General features: G+C 47.9%; 3 protein-coding genes across 3 annotated transcripts in view; 1 reads left to right on the top strand and 2 right to left on the bottom strand.

Moving 5' to 3' along the window:
- Positions 1 to 4141, bottom strand: part of LOC136951321 (NADPH oxidase 4) — a 12297-nt gene extending 8156 nt beyond the window's left edge. The window contains exons 1-7 of the mRNA XM_067245675.1: positions 4007 to 4141; positions 3577 to 3672; positions 2642 to 2752; positions 2136 to 2217; positions 893 to 990; positions 775 to 802; positions 344 to 416 (exon numbers count right to left, since the gene is read on the bottom strand). Coding sequence (XP_067101776.1) covers positions 344 to 416; positions 775 to 802; positions 893 to 990; positions 2136 to 2217; positions 2642 to 2752; positions 3577 to 3672; positions 4007 to 4063 — 545 coding nt within the window. The 5' untranslated portion in view covers positions 4064 to 4141. The remainder of the gene's footprint in view (positions 1 to 343; positions 417 to 774; positions 803 to 892; positions 991 to 2135; positions 2218 to 2641; positions 2753 to 3576; positions 3673 to 4006) is intronic.
- A 1943-nt stretch (positions 4142 to 6084) lies between these two features.
- On the top strand, positions 6085 to 13211 carry naalad2 (N-acetylated alpha-linked acidic dipeptidase 2). Its single transcript, XM_067246403.1, has 20 exons — positions 6085 to 6166; positions 6564 to 6675; positions 6950 to 7139; positions 7604 to 7705; positions 7790 to 7915; positions 8239 to 8319; positions 8707 to 8812; positions 8963 to 9056; positions 9199 to 9294; positions 9686 to 9771; positions 10255 to 10374; positions 10479 to 10561; positions 10644 to 10707; positions 10789 to 10856; positions 10962 to 11053; positions 11667 to 11757; positions 11867 to 12131; positions 12221 to 12302; positions 12530 to 12622; positions 12921 to 13211. The coding sequence occupies exons 1-20, from the start codon at positions 6085 to 6087 to the stop codon at positions 13108 to 13110; spliced, it is 2223 nt and encodes a 740-aa protein (XP_067102504.1). The 3' UTR covers positions 13111 to 13211.
- A 691-nt stretch (positions 13212 to 13902) lies between these two features.
- nlrc3l (NLR family, CARD domain containing 3-like) lies at positions 13903 to 20421 on the bottom strand. Its single transcript, XM_067246772.1, has 13 exons — positions 20399 to 20421; positions 20124 to 20176; positions 19768 to 19929; positions 19558 to 19659; positions 19243 to 19432; positions 18616 to 18763; positions 18383 to 18475; positions 17837 to 18189; positions 17270 to 17479; positions 16078 to 16253; positions 15697 to 15973; positions 15349 to 15561; positions 13903 to 14861 (listed from the first exon to the last, which is right to left on the bottom strand). The coding sequence occupies exons 2-13, from the start codon at positions 20147 to 20149 to the stop codon at positions 14490 to 14492; spliced, it is 2322 nt and encodes a 773-aa protein (XP_067102873.1). The 5' UTR covers positions 20150 to 20176; positions 20399 to 20421; the 3' UTR covers positions 13903 to 14489.
- Positions 20422 to 20481: the final 60 nt, after the last annotated feature.

The raw sequence follows: 20481 nt of genomic DNA, 5'->3' as shown, positions 1-20481 counted from the left end.
AACAGAACTAAATATAAGAAAATAGATTAGAACAAAACAGAACTAGATATAAGAAAAGAGATTAAAACAAAACATAACTAAATATAAGAAAAGAGATTAGAACAAAACATAACTAGATATAAGAGAAGAGATTAGAACAGAACAGAAGTAAATATAAGAAAAGAGATTAGAACAAAACAGAACTAGATATAAGAAAAGAGATTAGAACAAAACAGAACTAGATATAAGAAAATAGATTTGAACAAAACAAAGCGGAAACTAAAAATAAGAGGAAAGAGAGAGCACTAAATAGGGATGATGATGAAGATATAATTATAAAGTTGCTGGTGATGACATATCTCACCGTATGCAGTATGAGGAGGCTGTAAACATCAAGAAGAGGACGAGGACCAATAGGACGCCAGTAACCCCAGGAACTACATCGTATGAACCAATAAAAACACAGCACCAAAGATCAAGTCCGAACTTTAGTACTGTAGACTTTAGCATGACATCGTTGTTTAGTTTAAATGCGTTCCCAGGCTCTTTTCAGATGTTGATCTGGATTCTAAGGATGTACCCCAGACTGTGTGTGTGTGTGTGTGTGCGTGTGCGTGTGTGTGTGTTGATATACAAAGACAAATTTCCTTCTGTCTCCTTGGCATGCAGCCACTCTAATCTTAAACACATTTGTCAGCTCATTGTTACCTTGGATACCCAGGCACACACACACACACAGCATGCAAAAAAATAAAAAATAAAGTGTCAATGTGAAAATCGGACTCTTGGACTGACCTGTGGTCAGGATGATGATTCTGGGGTCCTGCAAAAAAACACATTTGTGAGTTACAGTATGTGTGTGTGTGTGTGTGTGAACGTGTATATGTGCAAGTGTGTGTGTTCTCCCTCTCACCTCCCCCCTGTAGCGCGCGACGTTGAGCGCAGGGAACTCCTCTGAGTACTTGACGCTGAAGTTGACCAGGTTGGCCAGGTGAGCAGATACGTGCACCACTGGAGAGCAGAGGAACCAAGGTCACGCAGTACACACACACTCCTACACACGCACACTTACACACACACACTGCTACACATGCACACTTACACACTCTCACACACACACTGCTACACACGCACACTTACACACTCTCACACACACACTGCTACACACGCACACTTACACACTCTCACACATACACTCCTACACATGCACACTTACACACATGCAAGCACTCACATATAAACACATACACTCTCATGCACATGCAATCAAACACAATTAAACACACACGTGCATACAAAACATACACATACATTTTACAAGGATGTTTAGAAGGACCGTAACAACCAATGCTCTGGATTCCAAGAGCACCACACACACACACACATCCATACACAGACACTCACACACCTTGACACACACCTCTGTGACATCATAGCTTAAATATGTTCCTCCATACAGCTGATAGAGAATGGGGGAGGGTCGGGGGGGTAATTATAAGACACTGAGGCCTTTCTTTTCCCCCCCCCCTCCTCTCTGATTCCTATCTGGGAACCCCCATCCCTTTCTTTTCCATTGTTCTGTGTGTGTGTGTGTGTGTGTGTGTGTGTGTGTGTGTGTGTGTGTGAGAGAAACTGGTTGTCTCAGAACTTTGGAACTCTACAATCTCCCTTCTAATGCGACAGCTACAGGAAGCAGCATGGGGGGTTATGGGAGAGGAGACAAAGAAGACAGTGGGAAAAGAGAAAGAGGGGGTAGAGGGAGAGGGAGAGGGAGAGGGAGAGGGAGAGGGAGAGGGAGAGGGAGAGAGAGAGAGAGAGAGAGAGAGAGAGAGAGAGAGAGAGAGAGAGAGAGAGAGAGAGAGAGAGCAGGAACAGAGAGGAAGAGATCTCCGATGACGTCAGAAGAATCAGTGGAGTAGCAGCTGTATGCTCATACTATCAAGTCTGCTTCCCATACAGGACACACACACACACACACACTATTGTCAGCAGATCCATCACAGCTGGTACCCCTGGAATGCAGAGCCAGTCAGGGTCAATTTGTCTTCCTCATCCCCTGTGGCCCGCACACACACCCACTAAGAAATCAGTTCTCTCATTCAGTCACCAAGAGCTCATCAATACACATGCAATAACACAAACACACACACACTTACCAGAGAAGACACAGATAGCCACCCCACAAGCCACATGGAAGGTTTTACTCTTGTCCAGCAGTCTGCGTGTCTTCCTGTTCACCTGGAGGAGTGTGGGAGTCAGTAAGTGAGTGAGTGTTTCATTAAAGTTGAAGGCAGCATCTCTTCAAGACAAACAATCTTTTGTTGAGACCCAGCTACCAGTTAGACATGCCACACCCACACACCTTGCCCACCTCTCTCTCCCTCCCTATCCATCTATCTCCTCCCTCTCCCCTGCTCTCTCTCTCCCTCCCTCTCCATCTATCTCCTCCCTCTCCCCTGCTCTCTCTCTCTCTCTCTCTCTTTCCCTATCCATCTATCTCCTCCCTCTCCCCTGCTCTCTCTCTCCCTCCCTATCCATCTATCTCCTCCCTCTCCCCTGCTCTCTCTCTCCCTCCCAATCCATCTATCTCCCCCCTCTACCCTGCTCTCTCTTCCTCTTCTCCTCTCTCTCCTTCTTCTCTCCTTTCTCCCTCTCTACTTACCGCATGGGTTCCTCTGAGGTAGGTGAGCAGAGACCGACACATGGGCAGCAGGACCAGACTGCAGTTCAGGTTGAGCACTGATGCAGATGCACGGCTGACACACAACCCTAGCTGGACACATCCACACACACACACACACACACACAGAAGCAACGGATAAACGCTCCTAGCATAAGAGAATCCTTTATTCCATTCCCATTCAGGGCTTCTGTACATACATACACACACACACACACACACACACACACCCAGAAGCAACGGATAAACGCTCCTAGCATAAGACAATCTCTTACTCCATTCCCATTCAGGGCTTCTGTACACACACACTACCACACACACACACACACACACTACAGAGTGTGTGTCACAAACAGCTGTTAGTAGAACCACAGCAAAGAGAGATTTGATACCCTGTGTTCAGTACATTCCCCCAAACACACACTCGGGGACACACGCGTGTGTGATCCTAGGCAAGCATTCTAAGCCAGCTGCATGCCCACACTTGCCCTCCTTCTCCTGTCCCTCAAAGCACAGGAGTTCAGGACACTGCTTGCATGACTGCTTTCAACACCTTATGTTTGGGGTTTAAGTTAGGTTTGGTATCAGGCTTCATCTTACAGAGACTCCAGAACTACGTACGACAACATTGGGTGTTAGTTTGAAAATGTCAGCTTGAGTCCTGCAGACAAAAAGTTTGTTTCAGCAGCACACACTCGCAAGACACACACACACTGACACACACGAACACAAGAACGTGTATACACACCAACTTGTGACAGCAATTAAGATGGAGTTATCTTGACCCAAGACCAACAGAATGGTATGTTTGACTGTAAGGAGCCAGGGGTCTAGACAAGCAGCTAACCCGTATGGCTAAGATATAGTGTGTTACCGAAAAATCCTGTGTCCACCCACAACAATCAGTGGTTTCTTACCCCGAGCATCTTATGGAGGTAGAAGTATTGTTGTCCGCTGCAGTACGTCATGAACGTCCTCAAGAACAGCCAAGTGTTAACGCCAAGCCACATAATCTTGCAAAAATACAAGCATAAACAGAGGTAAACAAAAAATATAGTTCGTGTAGAGAATTAGTGACTGGATAGCTATTTTATCCCACTTGTCTAGTATTCATCAATCTTCGTGGTCAATACTCGGTGTCTGAAACTGTTTTGTGTTTAACTTTTTATTGAACCTAGTTTTTAAACAAGAAAGGTCAATTTGTAAACCAGTTATCATTTACAATGGCAACCACTTGTCAGATACAAATTGCAACGTTCCATTACAATATCTGTTCAAGTGATTTCACAAAATCGTTGTAGCTATGTAAGCTAATCAAAGACTTGTCTCTGAAGCTATTTATCTCACCAAAACCAAGTGCTTTCCTCCTTCGTTGGCGACCCAACTCTGGATTGACAGAGCCATAGTGTGGCCGGCAGTTTCGGAACACTACCAAATTCCAGTTTGGAAGTTTTCAATCCTGTTTAACCAACTATAAAATTCCTCCTCTTCGTTCCGCCACAAGTGCAGCAAAACCCGTTCTCCTCTCGGTCACACTGGCATTCTGCGGATTCAATTATCCATTTATCAGTCCTTATACATTGTACCGGCGTCCTCGCACAGTGTGAAGAATGGGCTGTTAGTCAGACGGTCATTTTTGTCTCTCTGTCTCTCGCTCTCTTTCTCGCTCTCTTCCTCCACCCCCCTCCCTCATCTTTTTCTCTGTCGGTATATAGTATGTGTCGATGGAGGGCGCCACCGCACTTCTCTACGTGCGTGAGTGCTTTGGTGCAGCCCTGAGGTCCCCTGTAGAAGAAAACCGGCTGTCCGGTGTACCACCGTTTTAGCAGGTAGTCATATGAATCAATATATCCTCAGCAAAACTGATACAGAAGGAAGCACGATTAGCTTAATGGTTTATTTCTATTTATCTTGTGTTCATCATATTGCATCGCAACATCGGCATATAGGCCTATAGTTTACACTGCGTTTTCCATTTGTTACTCCAATAAAAAATGTCAAAAGAAAAAAAAATCGAAATGATAAATCATGCACCACAAATCGTTTTCACCTTACAAGAGTGGTTCTAAATTGTGTTGGTTAAGTTTAACATCGGGTCCAACCAAACCTTGGTAGTACAAATTGGGATAGTTTCCGTTAAACTGTAGGCTATTTTATTATCACGAAAACATTTTCTGCATAGCCTTCAATTGAAATGCTTAATCATGGCTTCGTCAACGACAAGTATTAAGATTTACATTTAGTCATTTAGCAGACGCTCTTATGCTCTGGATAAGAGCGTCTGCTAAATGACTAAATGTAAATCTTAATTTACATTTAGACTTACAGTAAGTACAGGGACATTCCCCCGAGGGAAATAGGGTCAAGTGCCTTGCCCAAGGACACAACGTCAGTTGGCATGACCGAGAATCGAACTAGTAACCTTCGGATTACCAACCCGATTCCCTCACCACTCAGCCAACTGACTCCCTATTATAACACCCATTACATGGACTATAAGAACAAGTCGAGCTGTGACTGACCATAGCACACTTAAAAGATACATTATGCTCATCTTATCTTCAACTATACGAAGAAAAGCTGTCCTGACTTATGAGTCACTTCCATCAAAGATACACGCTACTGTGTCCCCATCATGTCGTTTTATCTGCTAGGGCGCTATGGGTATTATTTCTCAGCAAATGGTCGAATTAAAAAATGCTTTTTCGCACCGCATTCAGTGGTTAAAATAGTTCTAAATTAGTGAAATAGTGCCTCCCAGATCCACTGTTCAAGTATAAAGGCTAGCTTACGTTACCCGGGCCGTTCCACAGTTTGAGTACCACTACGGCCCATCTAGTTTCTAAAACTCCGGGCATCCCGCAGGCAGTCATGTTGACATTCGGCAGCCTGTTTGCTGTCGAACGCTAGGGTCATTCCAGATCTTCACGCTCGAGCCCACTGCATGAATGTACCGAGCCCAGCCGCAGCTGTCCAGTGAGCAACAAGCGGTCATGCGCGACCAGTAGGCCAACTCCCATAGGAGTAGGAAAACATGTGGGAATTATTGGCCTTCCCGCATACTATAACTTCATGATAATAGCCTATGTTATAATCTACAATCGGCCGATAGTGCCAGTAGGCTACACTGTTGGTCACATGAGGGCGAGCTGATTTGAATATGCTACTTCAATTTAAGGGAGGTTATAAAGATCACTACTACGGTGGCCGTGTCAGCATGTGGTCAAAGACCAAGGTGCGTTTATTGGCTACAGCAATTCTGTCAAGGCACCGCCAGACCGTCTCCCTCCCCCACCTCCCTCCCTATTCACACCCCCATTCGCTTCAGGACGACCTAACTGTCCTCCAACCCCCTCCCTTGCTGGGAGTTTGTTACAGGCATTGCTTTCACTTGCAGTGAGTTCGGAGTGCTGGACGATCACACAATGAGAAGCGAAAGCAGGCTCGTGCGGTGGATCGGTTACCTCACTGTCATAATTGCGATTTTGCTGCTCGGTTTCATCATAGGTGAGCTCAAGTCATGTCATACTGATGTTCGATAACTGAAAACGAAAGTAACTACCATTAATGTCACAGCATTACATTTTTGACTGTGTTAATGTGTGTGTTTGCATGTCAATGGTGTTACGGTGCGTGTGTGTGCGCGCGTGTCTGTGCCTGCTGGTTGCTATCCTGTCACAGGTATGCCACATTCTACTACTTAATGCGCGGTGGTCTCACACGCGGTCGTCAATACAACCCCCCTGGCCCATAGGTGACGGTCCTTGGGACATGTTGCATATAGTTGTGTCAACATTCCAGTGATCTGACCTTTAGGATCATAGTCATATTGTTCTACGGTACACCTAGACCTAGGATGTTGCGGGTGTTAGGTACTGAGATGTGAGACGCTCTGTCTGTTAAGGCTGGTTTTCCAGGCCGACACAAACACACACGCAAGAAGATGGTTCCTCCAGTCGTTACCTCAGAGAGCTCCTAGACGAGATGCGCCCGGAGAACATTAAAGAACATCTCAGGTAGGTTGTTGAACACACTGAGCCGATGGTGAAGGACACCCTCTCTCTCTTCTTCTCTCGCTCTCTTCTTCCCTCTCTCTCTTCTTCTCTCTCTCTTCCTCTCTCTCTCTCTCTCTCTCTCTCTCTTCCTCTCTCTCTCTCTCTCTCTCTTCTTCTCTCTCTCTCTTCTCTCTCTCTCTCTCTCTCTCTCTCTCTCTCTCTCTTCTTCTCTCTCTCTCTTCTTCTCTCTTTCTCCTTCTCTCACTCTCATGTTTCTCTCTCATACTTTCTGCAGGAAGTTCACACGATTGCCCCACCTGGCTGGTACAAAGCAGAATTTGCTATTGGCTGAGCAGATCAAGGAGGACTGGCTTGCGTTTGGAGTGGACTCTGTAGAACTGGTGCCCTATGATGTGCTGCTGTCCTACCCTAACCAATTACAACCCAACTACATCTCTATAGTGGACTCACTGCTTGGAAATGAGGTACAAGCACACACAGGCATACAGACAGGCATACACACACACACACACACACACACACAAAGGGAACTCATTTACACCTACTAGTATTGTCTTTATCTTCTCCTCCCCCCCCCCTCTCTCTCTCACTCTCTCTCTCTCTCTCTTTAACTGTCTCTCTCTCTCTAACTCTCGCTCTCTCTAACTCTCGCTCTCTCTAACTCTCTCTAACTCTCTCTCTCCAACACACACACACACACACAGTGCTCTTTGTTTCTTGTTGAAACTGCAAGGCAGGCCAAGGTCCATTTATGCTGATAGTTACTGACATGATAATATGTTACATAGCATGTGCGTGCCCTCATGTGTTTGTGTGTGTGACAGAAAGATATATCAACAGTAAGTTTATTGCATCATGTAATATTAGTAACTGTGTATGGTGAAGTGCACCATGGGAGTTGTTATGAGAGTGGTCTGTGATCTGCCAGGTGTTCAACACGTCTCTAGCAGAGCCTGTTCCAGAGGGCTATGAGCATGTGTCTGACATCGTACCTCCGTACAGCGCTTTCTCAGCACAGGGACAACCAGAGGTACACACACACACACACACACACACACATGTACACACAGTCACACACAGAAACACACACACACTAACACGCAGTGTATCCCAGGGTGACTTGGTGTATGTGAACTATGGTCGCACTGAGGACTTCTTTCAGCTGGAGCGAGAGATGGGCATCAACGTGAGCGGGAAAATCGCCATCGCCAGATACGGGAAGATATTCCGAGGCAACAAGGTAGAGAGGACTCCCACCAACAGGCCAGTCTGACATTACTCCCAGCCACTCACTCAGATTTGGAGAGATGGGAGGGTCAGATGGCTGAGTGGTTAGGGAATTGGGCTTTTAATCAGAAGGTTGTCGGTTCGATTTCTGGCCGTGCAAAATGACGTTGTGTCCTTGGGCAAGGCACTTCACCCTACTTGCCTCGCAGGGGGAATGTCCCTGTACTTACTGTAAGTCGCTCTGGATAAGAGCGTCTGCTAAATGACTAAATGTAGATGGTATTCAGATGGATGAACATGTGTAGGAGTTGTTACACAGTCAGGACTGTCTTTCAGGTGAAGAACGCCATGCTGGCTGGGGCCAGTGGGATCATCTTCTTTTCAGACCCAGCTGACTACTGTGCCCCAGGAGTGGAGGTACACAGCACCACACTGACTACACTACCCAGAATTCCCTTGGACTCAGCCATCCAGATACCAACCACACTGACTACACTACCCAGAAGTCCCTCTGACTCAGCCATCATACAAACCACACTGACTACACTACCCAGAAGTCCCTCTGACTCAGCCATCATACAAACCACACTGACTACACTACCCAGAAGTCCCTCTGACTCAGCCATCATACAAACCACACTGACTACACTACCCAGAAGTCCCTCTGACTCAGCCATCATACAAACCACACTGACTACACTACCCAGAAGTATTTTTAATACCCAGATACCAAACCAGTGGTGCTATACTGAGTGGTTCTGAACACCTAATGTTGCTGCGTGTGGTGCTGGTGGGTCTGTGCAGACGTACCCCCGGGGTTGGAACCTACCAGGGGGCGGAGTCCAGCGGGGCAACGTCCTCAACCTGAACGGAGCGGGAGACCCGCTCACACCAGGATACCCTGCCAAAGGTGTGTCCAGCACAGAGAGAAGGAGAATGCATTACATTACCCACCCACACATTATTATACATAATGTGTGGGTGGGTGTGTGCGAGTTTCGGACAGGTGTGTATAAGTGTATGTACATTCGTGCACTAACTGTTTTTTCTTCAAACACAGAGTACACCTATAGAACCAGTAAAGAAGAGGGGGTGGGGCTTCCTAAGATTCCAGTGCATCCCATTGGCTACCATGATGCCATTCATCTGTTAAAGTGAGTATGAGTACCACGCGAGGTGTGAGCACATTCTGCCAGACGAGCAGTAAGACACAGCTTACAGGAAGTGAGATCATTGACGATGTTACAGAGATGTACCTCACTTCCCTAATACCTTGTGTGATGTGACATCCAATAGGAATATGGGAGGAGAGATTCCACCCAATAACTGGAAAGGAGCGCTGAACATCTCTTATCGGATTGGGCCAGGCTTTACTGAAGGCTTCCAGGCCCAGTAAGTTCCTTTTACACCGTTACATGCTGTCCACTCTTCCCTTCCCCTCGCCTCCCTCTCCTCTCCTCCCTCTCCTCCCTCTCCTCTCCTCCCTTCTCCTCTCCTCCCTTCTCCTCTCCTCTCTTCTCCTCCTTTCTTCTCTTCTCTCTGTTCTTTTTTTCTCTATTCTTTCTCTTTGCTTTTGTCTTCAAAAGCCCTCTGGCCAGAAGCCCAGAGCAACAGAATAGAGGCCCTTGTATGTCCTGTGGGAAGCCTCCGATCCCTCCACACACACACACACACACACACACAATGAGGGGGAGGAGGTTTTCTACCACAAACAGTAATGTTGATAACAGAACAGAAAATAACATAAATCCTGTGTATGAACATGTGTTTGTGCCTGTCCCAGGAAGGTCCGTATGAACATCCACACCAACAACGTGGTGACCCGCATCTACAACGTCATCGGGAGGGTCAGAGGGGCGGTGGAACCAGGTAGAACGTCACACATCCTCCCCTGACCCCGCAGAGACACCCTGCTGACTCATAACTCTCCACCAGAGAGATCCAGTCCAGAAGTGCTATCACTTACAGCGGCATCTTAACTACATAACTAAACCTACATAGTCAGGTGGCTGAGCGGTGAGGGAGTCGGGATAGTAATCAGAAGGTTGCCAGTTAGATTCCTGGCAGTGCCAAAATGACGTTGTGTCCTTGGGCAAGGCACTTCACCCTACTTGCCTCGGGGGGAATGTCCCTGTACTTACTGTAAGTCACTCTGGATAAGAGCGTCTGCTAAATGACTAAATGTAAATGTAAACCCTCCCAACAGTGGGAGTTAAGATTCCTGAACAGTTATTTGCTTGCTCAAATTAGTTTGGCAACGAGCAGCCTGGACTGGCTGAAGGAAGCGTGGGAGTGTTTGCTCTGATGTTGGACCCCTCCCTTCCTAAAACAACATGTTTCCATGGTGACCAGATCGCTACGTGATCCTGGGGGGGCACCGCGATGCCTGGGTGTTCGGGGGGATCGATCCGACCTCAGGAGCCGCTGTGGTGCATGAGACTGTGAGGAGCGCTGGGAGACTGCTCACAAGAGGTGTGTAAGGGGGACATATATCAACACACTCACTTTTCTGTTTCTTTGGAAGTAATGGGTTGCATACCAATAGTGTGTGTGTGTGTGTGTGTTTGGTTCTGTAGGCTGGAGGCCCAGAAGGACTGTAGTATTTGCCAGCTGGGATGCAGAAGAGTTTGGTCTTCTAGGATCCACAGAGTGGGCTGAGGTAACAGACACACACACACACATACCCACACACATGCACACACACGCACAAACAGTAAACGCATGTTCTCCCAACTGTGAAGGACAATGCTAAACTGCTCCAGGAAAGGGCGGTGGCCTACATCAATGCAGACTCAGCCATAGAAGGTGAGACTGTGTGTGTGTGTTGAAAAACAACTTCTTCTAGTAGGTAAAAGAGAGAGCAGGTTGTGACTGTGTATGTTGCAGGTATGTATACTCTGAGGGTAGACTGCACTCCTTCTCTGCACACTCTGGTATACGACCTCACTAAACAGGTATGTCAGTCAAACCTGGAATATAACAAACACGTCCTCATTTAACATGTGTTTTATAAATAAGTGTTCCTGTACATCTAATCCTGGCTGTGGTTATGTGTACAGATTGCTAGTCCAGAGGAGGGAGAGGAAGGCATGTCTCTTTATGAGAGCTGGCACAAACGCGACAACTGGACTGACGACCGCGATGCTCCCAGGTGAGCCCCACCCCCTTCCTCCGCCGTCTCCCAAGCTAGTCCCCTTCTACGTACTGATGTGGACTTCATGAGAGGAACAGGCACATTTCTGTTTTCCCTCCTAAATCTTTTTTTATAATGATGAATTCATTTAGCAGACGCTTTCATCTAAAGTGAACCGCAAGCGGGGATTTGACCTTGTGACGTCTTCATCTGCAGTCTGCATGTCCTGCCGCTGAGCTGTACCCAACCCCTCTCTCCCCCCTCTCTCTGCCGCTGAGCTATACCCAACCCCTTTCTCCCCCCTCTCTCTGCCGCTGAGCTATACCCTACCCCTCTCTCCCCCCTCTCTCTGCCGCTGAGCTGTACCCAACCCCTCTCTCCCCCCTCTCTCTGCCGCTGAGCTGTACCCAACCCCTCTCTCCCCCCTCTCTCTGCCACTGAGCTATACCCAACCCCTCTCTCCCCCCTCTCTCTGCCACTGAGCTATACCCAACCCCTCTCTCCCCCCTCTCTCTGCCGCTGAGCTGTACCCAACCCCTCTCTCCCCCCTCTCTCTGCCACTGAGCTATACCCAACCCCTCTCTCTCTGCCGCTGAGCTATACCCAACCCCTCTCTTCCCTCTCTCTGCAGGATTAGTAAATTGGGTTCAGGCAGTGACTTTGAGGCCTATTTCATCCGTCTGGGCATCGCTGCAGGCAGGGCCAGATACACTAAGAACAGGGTAAGCCTCAGAGACACTGCCTCTCTGATCTGCAGTTAAGATGAATTGTGAATGTCTTTATCTTTGTGTGTGTGTGTGTGTGTGTGTGTGTGTGTGTGTGTGTGTGTAGAAGACAGAGAGGTACAGTAGCTACCCAGTGTACCACAGTGTCTATGAGACATTTGAGCTGGTGGAGAAGTTCTATGACCCAACCTTCCGGAAGCTTCAAGCCGTTGCTCGGGTGAGAGCCGGCCTCGTCTTCCGATTGGCTGACTCCCTGTTGCTGCCCCTGGACGTCCGCGAGTACGCTCAGGCGTTGGGGAAGTACGCCCAAACCATCGCTCAGCTGGGGAAGAGACACCCTGACGAGCTTGTGACATACAGAGTGACGTTTGGTAAGGCATGATCAACACACACACACACACATTTTCTCACACACACACACACACAGGCACACACTAACATTTATATTGTGTTTGTCCAGATTCCTTGTTTTCTGCAGTGGAAAACTTCACTGTAGCAGCCACAGACTTCCATGATCGTCTGAAAACATTGGACAGGACAGAGTAAGCGTGTCTGTATACATGGTACATAAATGGTCGATTGACTGCACTCATAAAGCGCACTTTAGCTCCACCTAGCGGCACCCCCAAAGCGCTTTTACATTTGCCACTCATTCACGCCTTCACACACACACTGACGACGGCAGAGATGCCATGCAAGGCACTGGCCGGGGTGTGCGTGTGTGTGTGTGTGTATCACTGATTGAGAGTTGTGTGTGTGTGTTTCTCAGCTCCCTCCAAGTGCGTATGGTGAATGACCAGCTGATGTATCTGGAAAGAGCCTTCATCGACCCACTGGGCTTACCTGGCAGACCCTTCTACAGGCAAGTAACATACACAGGGAGTCAGGTGGCTGAGCGATTAGGGAATCGGGCTGGTAAACAGAAGGTTGCCGGTTCGATTCCCCGCTGTGCAAAAAATGACGTTGTGTCCCTGGGCAAGGCACTTCACCCTACTTGCCTCGGGGCAATCTCCCTGTACTTACTGTACGTCGCTCTGGATAAGATCGTCTGCTAAATGACTAAATGTAATGTAAATGTATATACACACGTACACCAAGATTATGTTCTCTCATCTATAAATTAACATGTCCTCCATCCCTCTCTACCCTCCTCCCCCCAGACATGTGATCTTTGCCCCCAGCAGCCATAACAAGTATGCAGGCGAGTCTTTTCCCGGCATCTATGATTCACTGTTTGACATAGAACACGCAGCCAATCCAGAGAAGGCATGGGAGGAAGTGAGGCGTCAAATCAGTATTGCAGCTTTTACTGTGCATGCTGCCGGCATGACACTCACACCTCCTGCCTGATCTACACACACACACCTCCTCCCTGAACATTCAAACACACACATCCAAAGCCCTTGTGTGCTTCACCATGTCTGTCCAGAATAAAGCTGTTGTTTTTTTAACTCCTGGTTTCTACATCTCTTTCTCCATGGCTGAAACGACAGGAGTCTCATGGTGCAGGTTAACGTTGCGTCCGTGTTCACACTGAGCAGGTTTACACAGGCTGTATGAACCCTGTAATGAGCTCTGCCTAGAGGTCTACACGGCAATGTCACTTCCAGGTTTTGTGCTGAGTTTGCAAAGTTGATTTTTCTATCGGGAAGATATGAGTCACTAACTCCCTAACTCTTGTTATCCTCCATGAGGTTCTAGATAAAGAAAATCAACAGTTTACCCATTTCATAAATAAAAATGATGCTTGGTGGTTTTCTTTCTTTCGTTACATTAGCCATGTGGGTCCTGTTATTGGCCGTTCAACCACTTTCAGTAGAGTAATGTCAAGTTTGACGATGCGCAAGACATAGAGCTGCTCCACACACGGGCAGCGGCAGGGTAAGGCTGGTTGGGCTACAGCCACACCAACAATTGTGTTAGCCCCACCATGAAACAAGCAATGAAATTGTGTATTCTATTGTGTATGTATTCACATTGAAATTCAGACTTTGATTTGAGCCCCCATGACTGTATGGATTACTTAAATAGTGTTAGAAATAACCTAGACCCATGTCAGAATGTCAAAATGCAAAAACACAAGAATTAACATTTTTGAGACGGGTCAAGTTCAGTTTGGGACGGTTCAATTTGCACTTCGGGACGGTACTAGGACAATGAGGAAAAAGGTAAGTTACGAGCCCAGTTCACCACTCAAGTACATTTATTACTTTTATAGATCATTGATTGCATTCACACTTCAATCACTTAAACGGGTTGATCATCATGTACTCACAAGATTCAAGCCTTATGACAGAGCCACTCCCCCACATAACACTTAAAATCGTATTCCTCTATGTTGGTCTATAAAACTAGTGTAGGTCAACACCGTGTCTCAGCCTTCACATAGTGACAGTGTGTGGTTTGGAGTCGGGGCTTCGTGTCTCCAGGTTTCAGCATAACAGGAGAGTCAGGTGGCTGAGCGGTGAGGGAGTCGGGTTAGTAATCTGAAGGTTACCGGTTCGATTCCCGGCTCTGCAAAATTACGTTGTGTCCTTGGGCAAGGCACTTCACCCTACTTGCCTCGGGGGAATGTCCCTGTACTTACTGTAAGTCGCTCTGGATAAGAGCGTCTGCTAAATGACTAAATGTAAATGACACTTTCCCAAGTACCAATATAAAAATGTTAAGAGGATACGCATGTGTAGGGGTCTGAGCCATGCGCCACAGGAAGTCCTCCCCTGGTCAGTTCAGTCATCAGACTGTGTCAGCTCTCTGAAGCACTCCTCCAGGTTGGCCTGTCTCTCGGGCTCTGCGCTTTCCATCCTCTTCTGCAGCAGCCTGGCCGCCTCCTCCAGCCCCTTCACCAGAGGGGTGTCGTGCTCGAAGAAGACCCCCCGCAGCACGTCTTTGCTGTTGATCCTCTGGGCCATGCCGCACAGGAAGCGCAGGAAAATCTCGTATCGGCCGAAAGGCGCACTCAGGGTTCGGTCGATGGCGCTGCGGAGCAGGTCCACCATGGAGCGGTCCTTGACGAGGCGGGAGATGATGCGGGACTGGTCAAGCACATTCTTCCCCTCCGCGCGGAAGTTCATGAACACATAGAGGGCTGCCATGAACTCCTGAGGATGACATCACAATTACAGTTTACAGGGGGGGCAAGAATTTATTCAAACTGTCATATTCTGATTCAGAAATAATCCATATGCAATGAATGAAGCAACAAACCGTCACAAACTGACCCGGACATAATCAGAATATTTTTAACCCTCGTGCTGCCTTCGGGTCACATGACCCAAAGGTTCATAACGAACCATCGTTGTGTTTACCCAATACAAAAACAAATAAAAATTATTATTTTAACCATTCCAATCTGGGGGGTCTGAGACAGCCCGACAGTTAAAAGAAAATGCTTCACTTTTTGTATGAGGTAAATTTGTCGCAATACGACGGTGGGTCACAATGACTGATGGGTCAGAATGACCCGAAGATAACACAAGGGTTAAGCAAGCAAGAATGCAATGAAATCACGTGCTTGAAGCAAACATTCTCAGCAGGCAGCAAAAGCAAGACCAGTTTCTGTCGTTTCAGAGAGGGGGGGGTTGCTACCTGGAAGGTGTAGTGTATGAAACTGAATGTCCGCCTCTTGTTCGACTCTGGTGGCAACTCGGTCACGATGCCAGAGTACACAGCCACTTCCTCCAAGGTCAGAGAGTAATCCTTCATGTCCTCCTCGTGGAACACAGGGCGACCCTTCTCCAGGAGCTTAAAAGCCATCTTGCCCACCTTTTTCAAGAACTCTCTGTCCGTCTCCTGCCAGGTCTGAGAAAAACAGAAAACCAACAACAACAACAACAACAAAAAAAGAGAGAGACGGGGGAAAAATAGAAAAGGACAGTCACAAATAAATCATTGCCGCCGCTGGCACTTGTAATGATCAAAGCGACCAATCAGAACCTGGTGGTTTTGCGGGGCATCGTAGTATTTCTCCAGCCTGCGATTGGTCTGAACGATCACGTGGTGAACATAGAAGGGTGTCAGCTTGGGGGGCTTGTCTCCGTAGTCATCTTCGTTCTGGAATCCCCTCTCGAAGATCATGGAGACCATCCAGCACATGAAGGGCATCTGGCACAGGTCGTACAGCGAGGGCAAGAGCTTCAAATGGCTGATGATCTGAGCAGCTAGTTCCTTGTCTGTGTAGCGTTTGGTCAGGAACTCCTCCTTCAACTCATTACTGGACGAGAGATGGATGAAAAGCACTTCAACACCACACTGGTTTAGGCCATTCGTTGCTAATGCGCACGCACGCACGCACACACACACACACACACTCCCTACCTGTAGCCCTGTATCTCGTACACCTTGTGTAGGTACTCTGTAGGTATCTGAGAGGTGGCGGCACGCCTGCCAGTGACCCAGACCAGGGAGGAGGGCATCAGAGACCCTCGGATCAGGTTCACCAACAGGGAGTCTAATGAGACCGACTCAGTGATGTCAGACACGACAGGAGTGGCCTGGAGGGGAACAGAGGAGAGGGAGTCAGAGAGAGGGGTGTGTGTGTGTGTGTGTGTGTGTGTGTGTGGAAGGTGCAGAGGAGAGGGAGAGTCAGAGAGAGGTGTGTGTGTGTTTGTGTGTAGAAGGTGCAGAGGAGAGGGAGAGTCAGAGAGAGGTGTGTGTGTGTGTGTGTGTGTGGAAGGTGCAGAGGAGAGGGAGTCAGAGAGAGGGGTGTGTGTGTGTGGAAGGTGCAGAGGAGAGGGAGAGGTGTGTGTGTGTGTGTTTGTGTGTAGAAGGTGCAGAGGAGAGGGAGAGTCAGAGAGAAGTGTGTGTGTGTGTGTGTGGAAGGTGCTGGGGTCGGCCACGGCTTGTGAAGGCAGTGAACGGGGGACGTGCGCATGTCGTGTCCACCACTTGTGTGTGTCAGTGGTGTGCGGTTTTAGTTTTCACCCTGGAACCTGTTTGGTTCCATCTTCGGGGTGAGACAGGTTTTCGGTATCAAGTCCTAAGCTTTGACCCCCATTTGTCTTTTGGTTTGTTCCGTTTTTCCACTCACTATCAGAGAAGGGCTGGGTAAGAATACCCATGGGTATACACATCATCATCCAGATAACCTTGAATCTAAATACCCTTAGATTCAAGGGTTAGAAGCGAGCGGGGGTTACCCCTTTTGCTGTAGATGTTGGTTTAGTTATCAGGGTTTAGATATAATAGGATCAGGTTAGAGGTGTAGGAAAGTGCCGGGTCTTTAATATTTCTTTGTGACACATTGCTCTCATGACCCTTCTCCTACCCTCGGTTAGGCCCCAACCTGGTGCATCCTGTTTGATGTCCTTATCGTACATTTGCTTCCTTATAATACTTAATCCGTTTAAAACAGGTACATGTTTTTGTGAGTTTAACTGAGTCCAATCCCTCCTCTCACAATTACCACAATCTTCTGGGTATTCCTATAGTTACGTTCTATTTCCCCCTAGCCACAGCATCGGAGTTAGGGTGTAACAGAGTATTTAGTTGTGAGTGACTGAGAGCATACCTTGAAGTCCAGTGGGGATTGGTAGAGGTCCATTCCCTCCAGTATGAATAGAGCCTTGAAGTCAGGTTGTGCCAGTAAATTAGTGTTGTTCAAGTCGTGGTAGTAGTAGGTTAGCATATCGGTGAAGGACACAGTTTGCCCAGGCTTCATGTGATGATTCTTTTTCACCCTCAACTCCCGGAAGTTGATTTTGAAGATGAACTGGATGTCCTAATGAAAGGGACATTTACATTACATTTTACATTTAGTCATTTAGCAGACGCTCTTATCCAGAGCGACTTACAGTAAGTACAGGGACATTCCACCCTGAGGCAAGTAGGGTGAAGTGCCTTGCCCAAGGACACAACGTCATTCGGCACAGCCGGGAATCGAACCGGCAACCTTCTGATTACTAGCCCGATTCCCTAACCGTTCAGCCACCTGACTCCCCCCCCCCCCCCCCGACACAGCAATTAAATCACTGCTTTTAAGAATGGACTAAAAACACACATTGTAATTGTAATGACACAAGATACACACATACTGTAAATATATTATCATGTCCTTCCCTAGAGAGATATTACTCACCCTATTGGCTAGCTCATTGCACCAGTCCATAATGAACTTCTGCACGGCGACCGTTAGGCCTATCCCAGGGATCCCTGTAGTCAGGACAGTCCTTACAGCACCGCTCCCAGGAGGGGTGCGGAATATATCATTCCCTCTGACAAACGTATCGGGGCAGGCCACCTGGGGGACAGGGGGCGGGGGCATGCCAGGGAACTCGTGAAACGGGCTGATACCACCATGGCCACAGCAGGATATCTGGGGCTCGGTGTACACTTTGCGGAGGTTGACTTGCTGGCCGGCCTTTGGGATGCCCTCGTGGATGACGCCGTGTTTCCTCTTCAGCACAACCTTCACAGACAACTGGACCAGCGCTTTAGTGATGAGGGAGGGCAGAAAGATTTGACAAGGAAAGTTGACCAGAAGATGACAAGCGGGGAGAGATGGAGAGGAGAGGGCGAGTAAAAGGAACAGGAGAAATGACAGAGAAGACAAATCAGATTGATTCTACCCGTGGAGTGAGACCATCCTACCTGCTCCTTTCACTGCTGGGACAGCTTCTCTTACCTCTTTTGCATGTCTTGGTCAGCTCTTCTGCCAATTCAGGCTTTCGGATATCGTGCATGGTTTGTATGGCTATCTCCAGCCCCTCACCCCTCCCTGTCCAACCAAAACACCAGGAGCATTAGACAGGATGAACAGGGGACGTTACTGAGTCCACAAAGTAGAACGTTAGCCCTGGAAATGGACCTCCACGAGGATGTGGAGTTATACAGCGTGGTGTCGGAAGTCATTTGTACCATATGCCTCGATGATCTTGTCCACCACGTCCAGGGTGTCACACTCCTCCAGCTGCTCCAGAGTGAAGGGTTGGTCACGCCAACAGAGGCTGCGCTTGTACTGGTACATCTCAGCGTCTGTCAGCTGAGACAAGGCTTTCTGTATGGCCTGGAGACCCACAGAAAGAGAGAGAGAATCCTTTCAATGCAATCTCCCTCTCCCTCTCCCTGTCCCTCTCCCTCTCTCTCTGACTCGCAATACAGAATTATATATGGCCTTCATTTGTGTACATTCAAATGAATGGTCGTTAACACACCTGATTCAAATGAATGGTCGTTATCAGGCTTGGATAACGACCATTCATTTGAATCAGGTGTGTTGGAGCAGGGAAACATCTAAAACATGCAGGGCAGGGGGTCCCGAGGACCAGGATTGAGAACCACTGATAGCAGACGCTCTTATCCAGAGCAGTAAGTACAGGGACATTCCCCCCCGAGGCAAGTAGGGTGAAGTGCCTTGCCCAAGGACACAACATCATTTGGCACGGCTGGGAATCGAACTGGCAACCTTCAGATTACTAGCCCGACTCCCTCACCGCTCAGCCATCCCTTCCTTCACACCATGAGAGAATCTGTTTTCAAACTCACCTTAAATATGTACGGGAGGTCGAGCTCAGGGTGAAGCTGGCCCAGCAGTGAGTGTTCACTCTGCTCATCACTCACTGATTGGTCCTCGGGCTCCTCGATGGGTGGGGGCTCTGGGGAGTCTGGGGGGCAACCGTCCCAGTCTTCCTCATCTGCCCCCTCCTCCACCTCCTCCAAACCATCTTCCGATTTACTGCAGACAGAAGGACAGGCGGAGGGACACAGGGAGACATCAAGCTTCCTGGCCAAAGCTTTGGAGGTAAGCCACGCCTTATCTTCATTCTCTATTGGCGTTAGTTACCCGTGCAGGTGTGTTACCTGTCAGTGATATACGCTCCATGTTTTCTGGCAGAGAGGGACTGTTGCTGGGTGAACTCGGTGTGAAGCGTCTCTGGTGAGTCTGAGCGGTTCAGCTGTAACCTGGGAAAAAGACCAGCGTTAATGTCTTCTTGGCATGTGAAAACATTTCCATTACCGATTACGTTTGTTCATAACTCTGTGGTGCTATGTATTCGAAAAGAAAAGTACAATGTGGTGCCAAAGATTGATTCTGGTATCTCAGGTCTGGCCAGTGACTCGGTTGTTTCTGTGATGTCTTCCTCCTCCTCTTCGTCACTCTTCATTGAGCCATAACTAGAGGGAGGGGCTTCTGGTCGATCATGACCATCATCCTTCCTCACACTGAGGATCCTTGAAAGAGACCAAAACGTGGTGTGTGAGAAGTTAAACGGATATCCAGCTGTATGTGACAACTTGGGTCTGAATAAACTGACAAAAATGGTTGCCGCAAACACCCCGCTCCTGTGCGATTATGTTTTGTACTTTTTAGACAGAAAAGGCTATTGAACTACTTGTCTTTCAGATCTGTAAACGATATGAATCACCTTTTAACCTCTGTGTCCGAGTCCATGGCCTGTGACACCTATTCCTCCCCTTTAAGAAGGCGGAAACACAATTTCACCATTAAAATCTGTCTCGTCAAGTTCGGATCAATTTTGAGCAAGACGGCTTCTTCCCTCGCGATTCTAGTAAACACTAGGCCACCTGAACGCATGAGCTGGATGCGCGCGTCAATGTAGTTATACTATGCAATCTTTACTTGAAAACGAATCTTGTTTTCGTACGATTTCATACATGACACTCCACAACACGTTCTTACCTCGTTCTTGGCGATTCTATTTCCGCATTTAAAATGTCGGTCTTTACTTTCTGTTTCAGGAAGAATAAATAGTAGGTAACTGG

Source organism: Osmerus mordax, chromosome 11 (assembly GCF_038355195.1).
Source record: "Osmerus mordax isolate fOsmMor3 chromosome 11, fOsmMor3.pri, whole genome shotgun sequence".
In the NCBI taxonomy this organism is placed as follows: domain Eukaryota; kingdom Metazoa; phylum Chordata; class Actinopteri; order Osmeriformes; family Osmeridae; genus Osmerus; species Osmerus mordax.
This window is presented reverse-complemented; position numbering and strand designations above follow the sequence as displayed.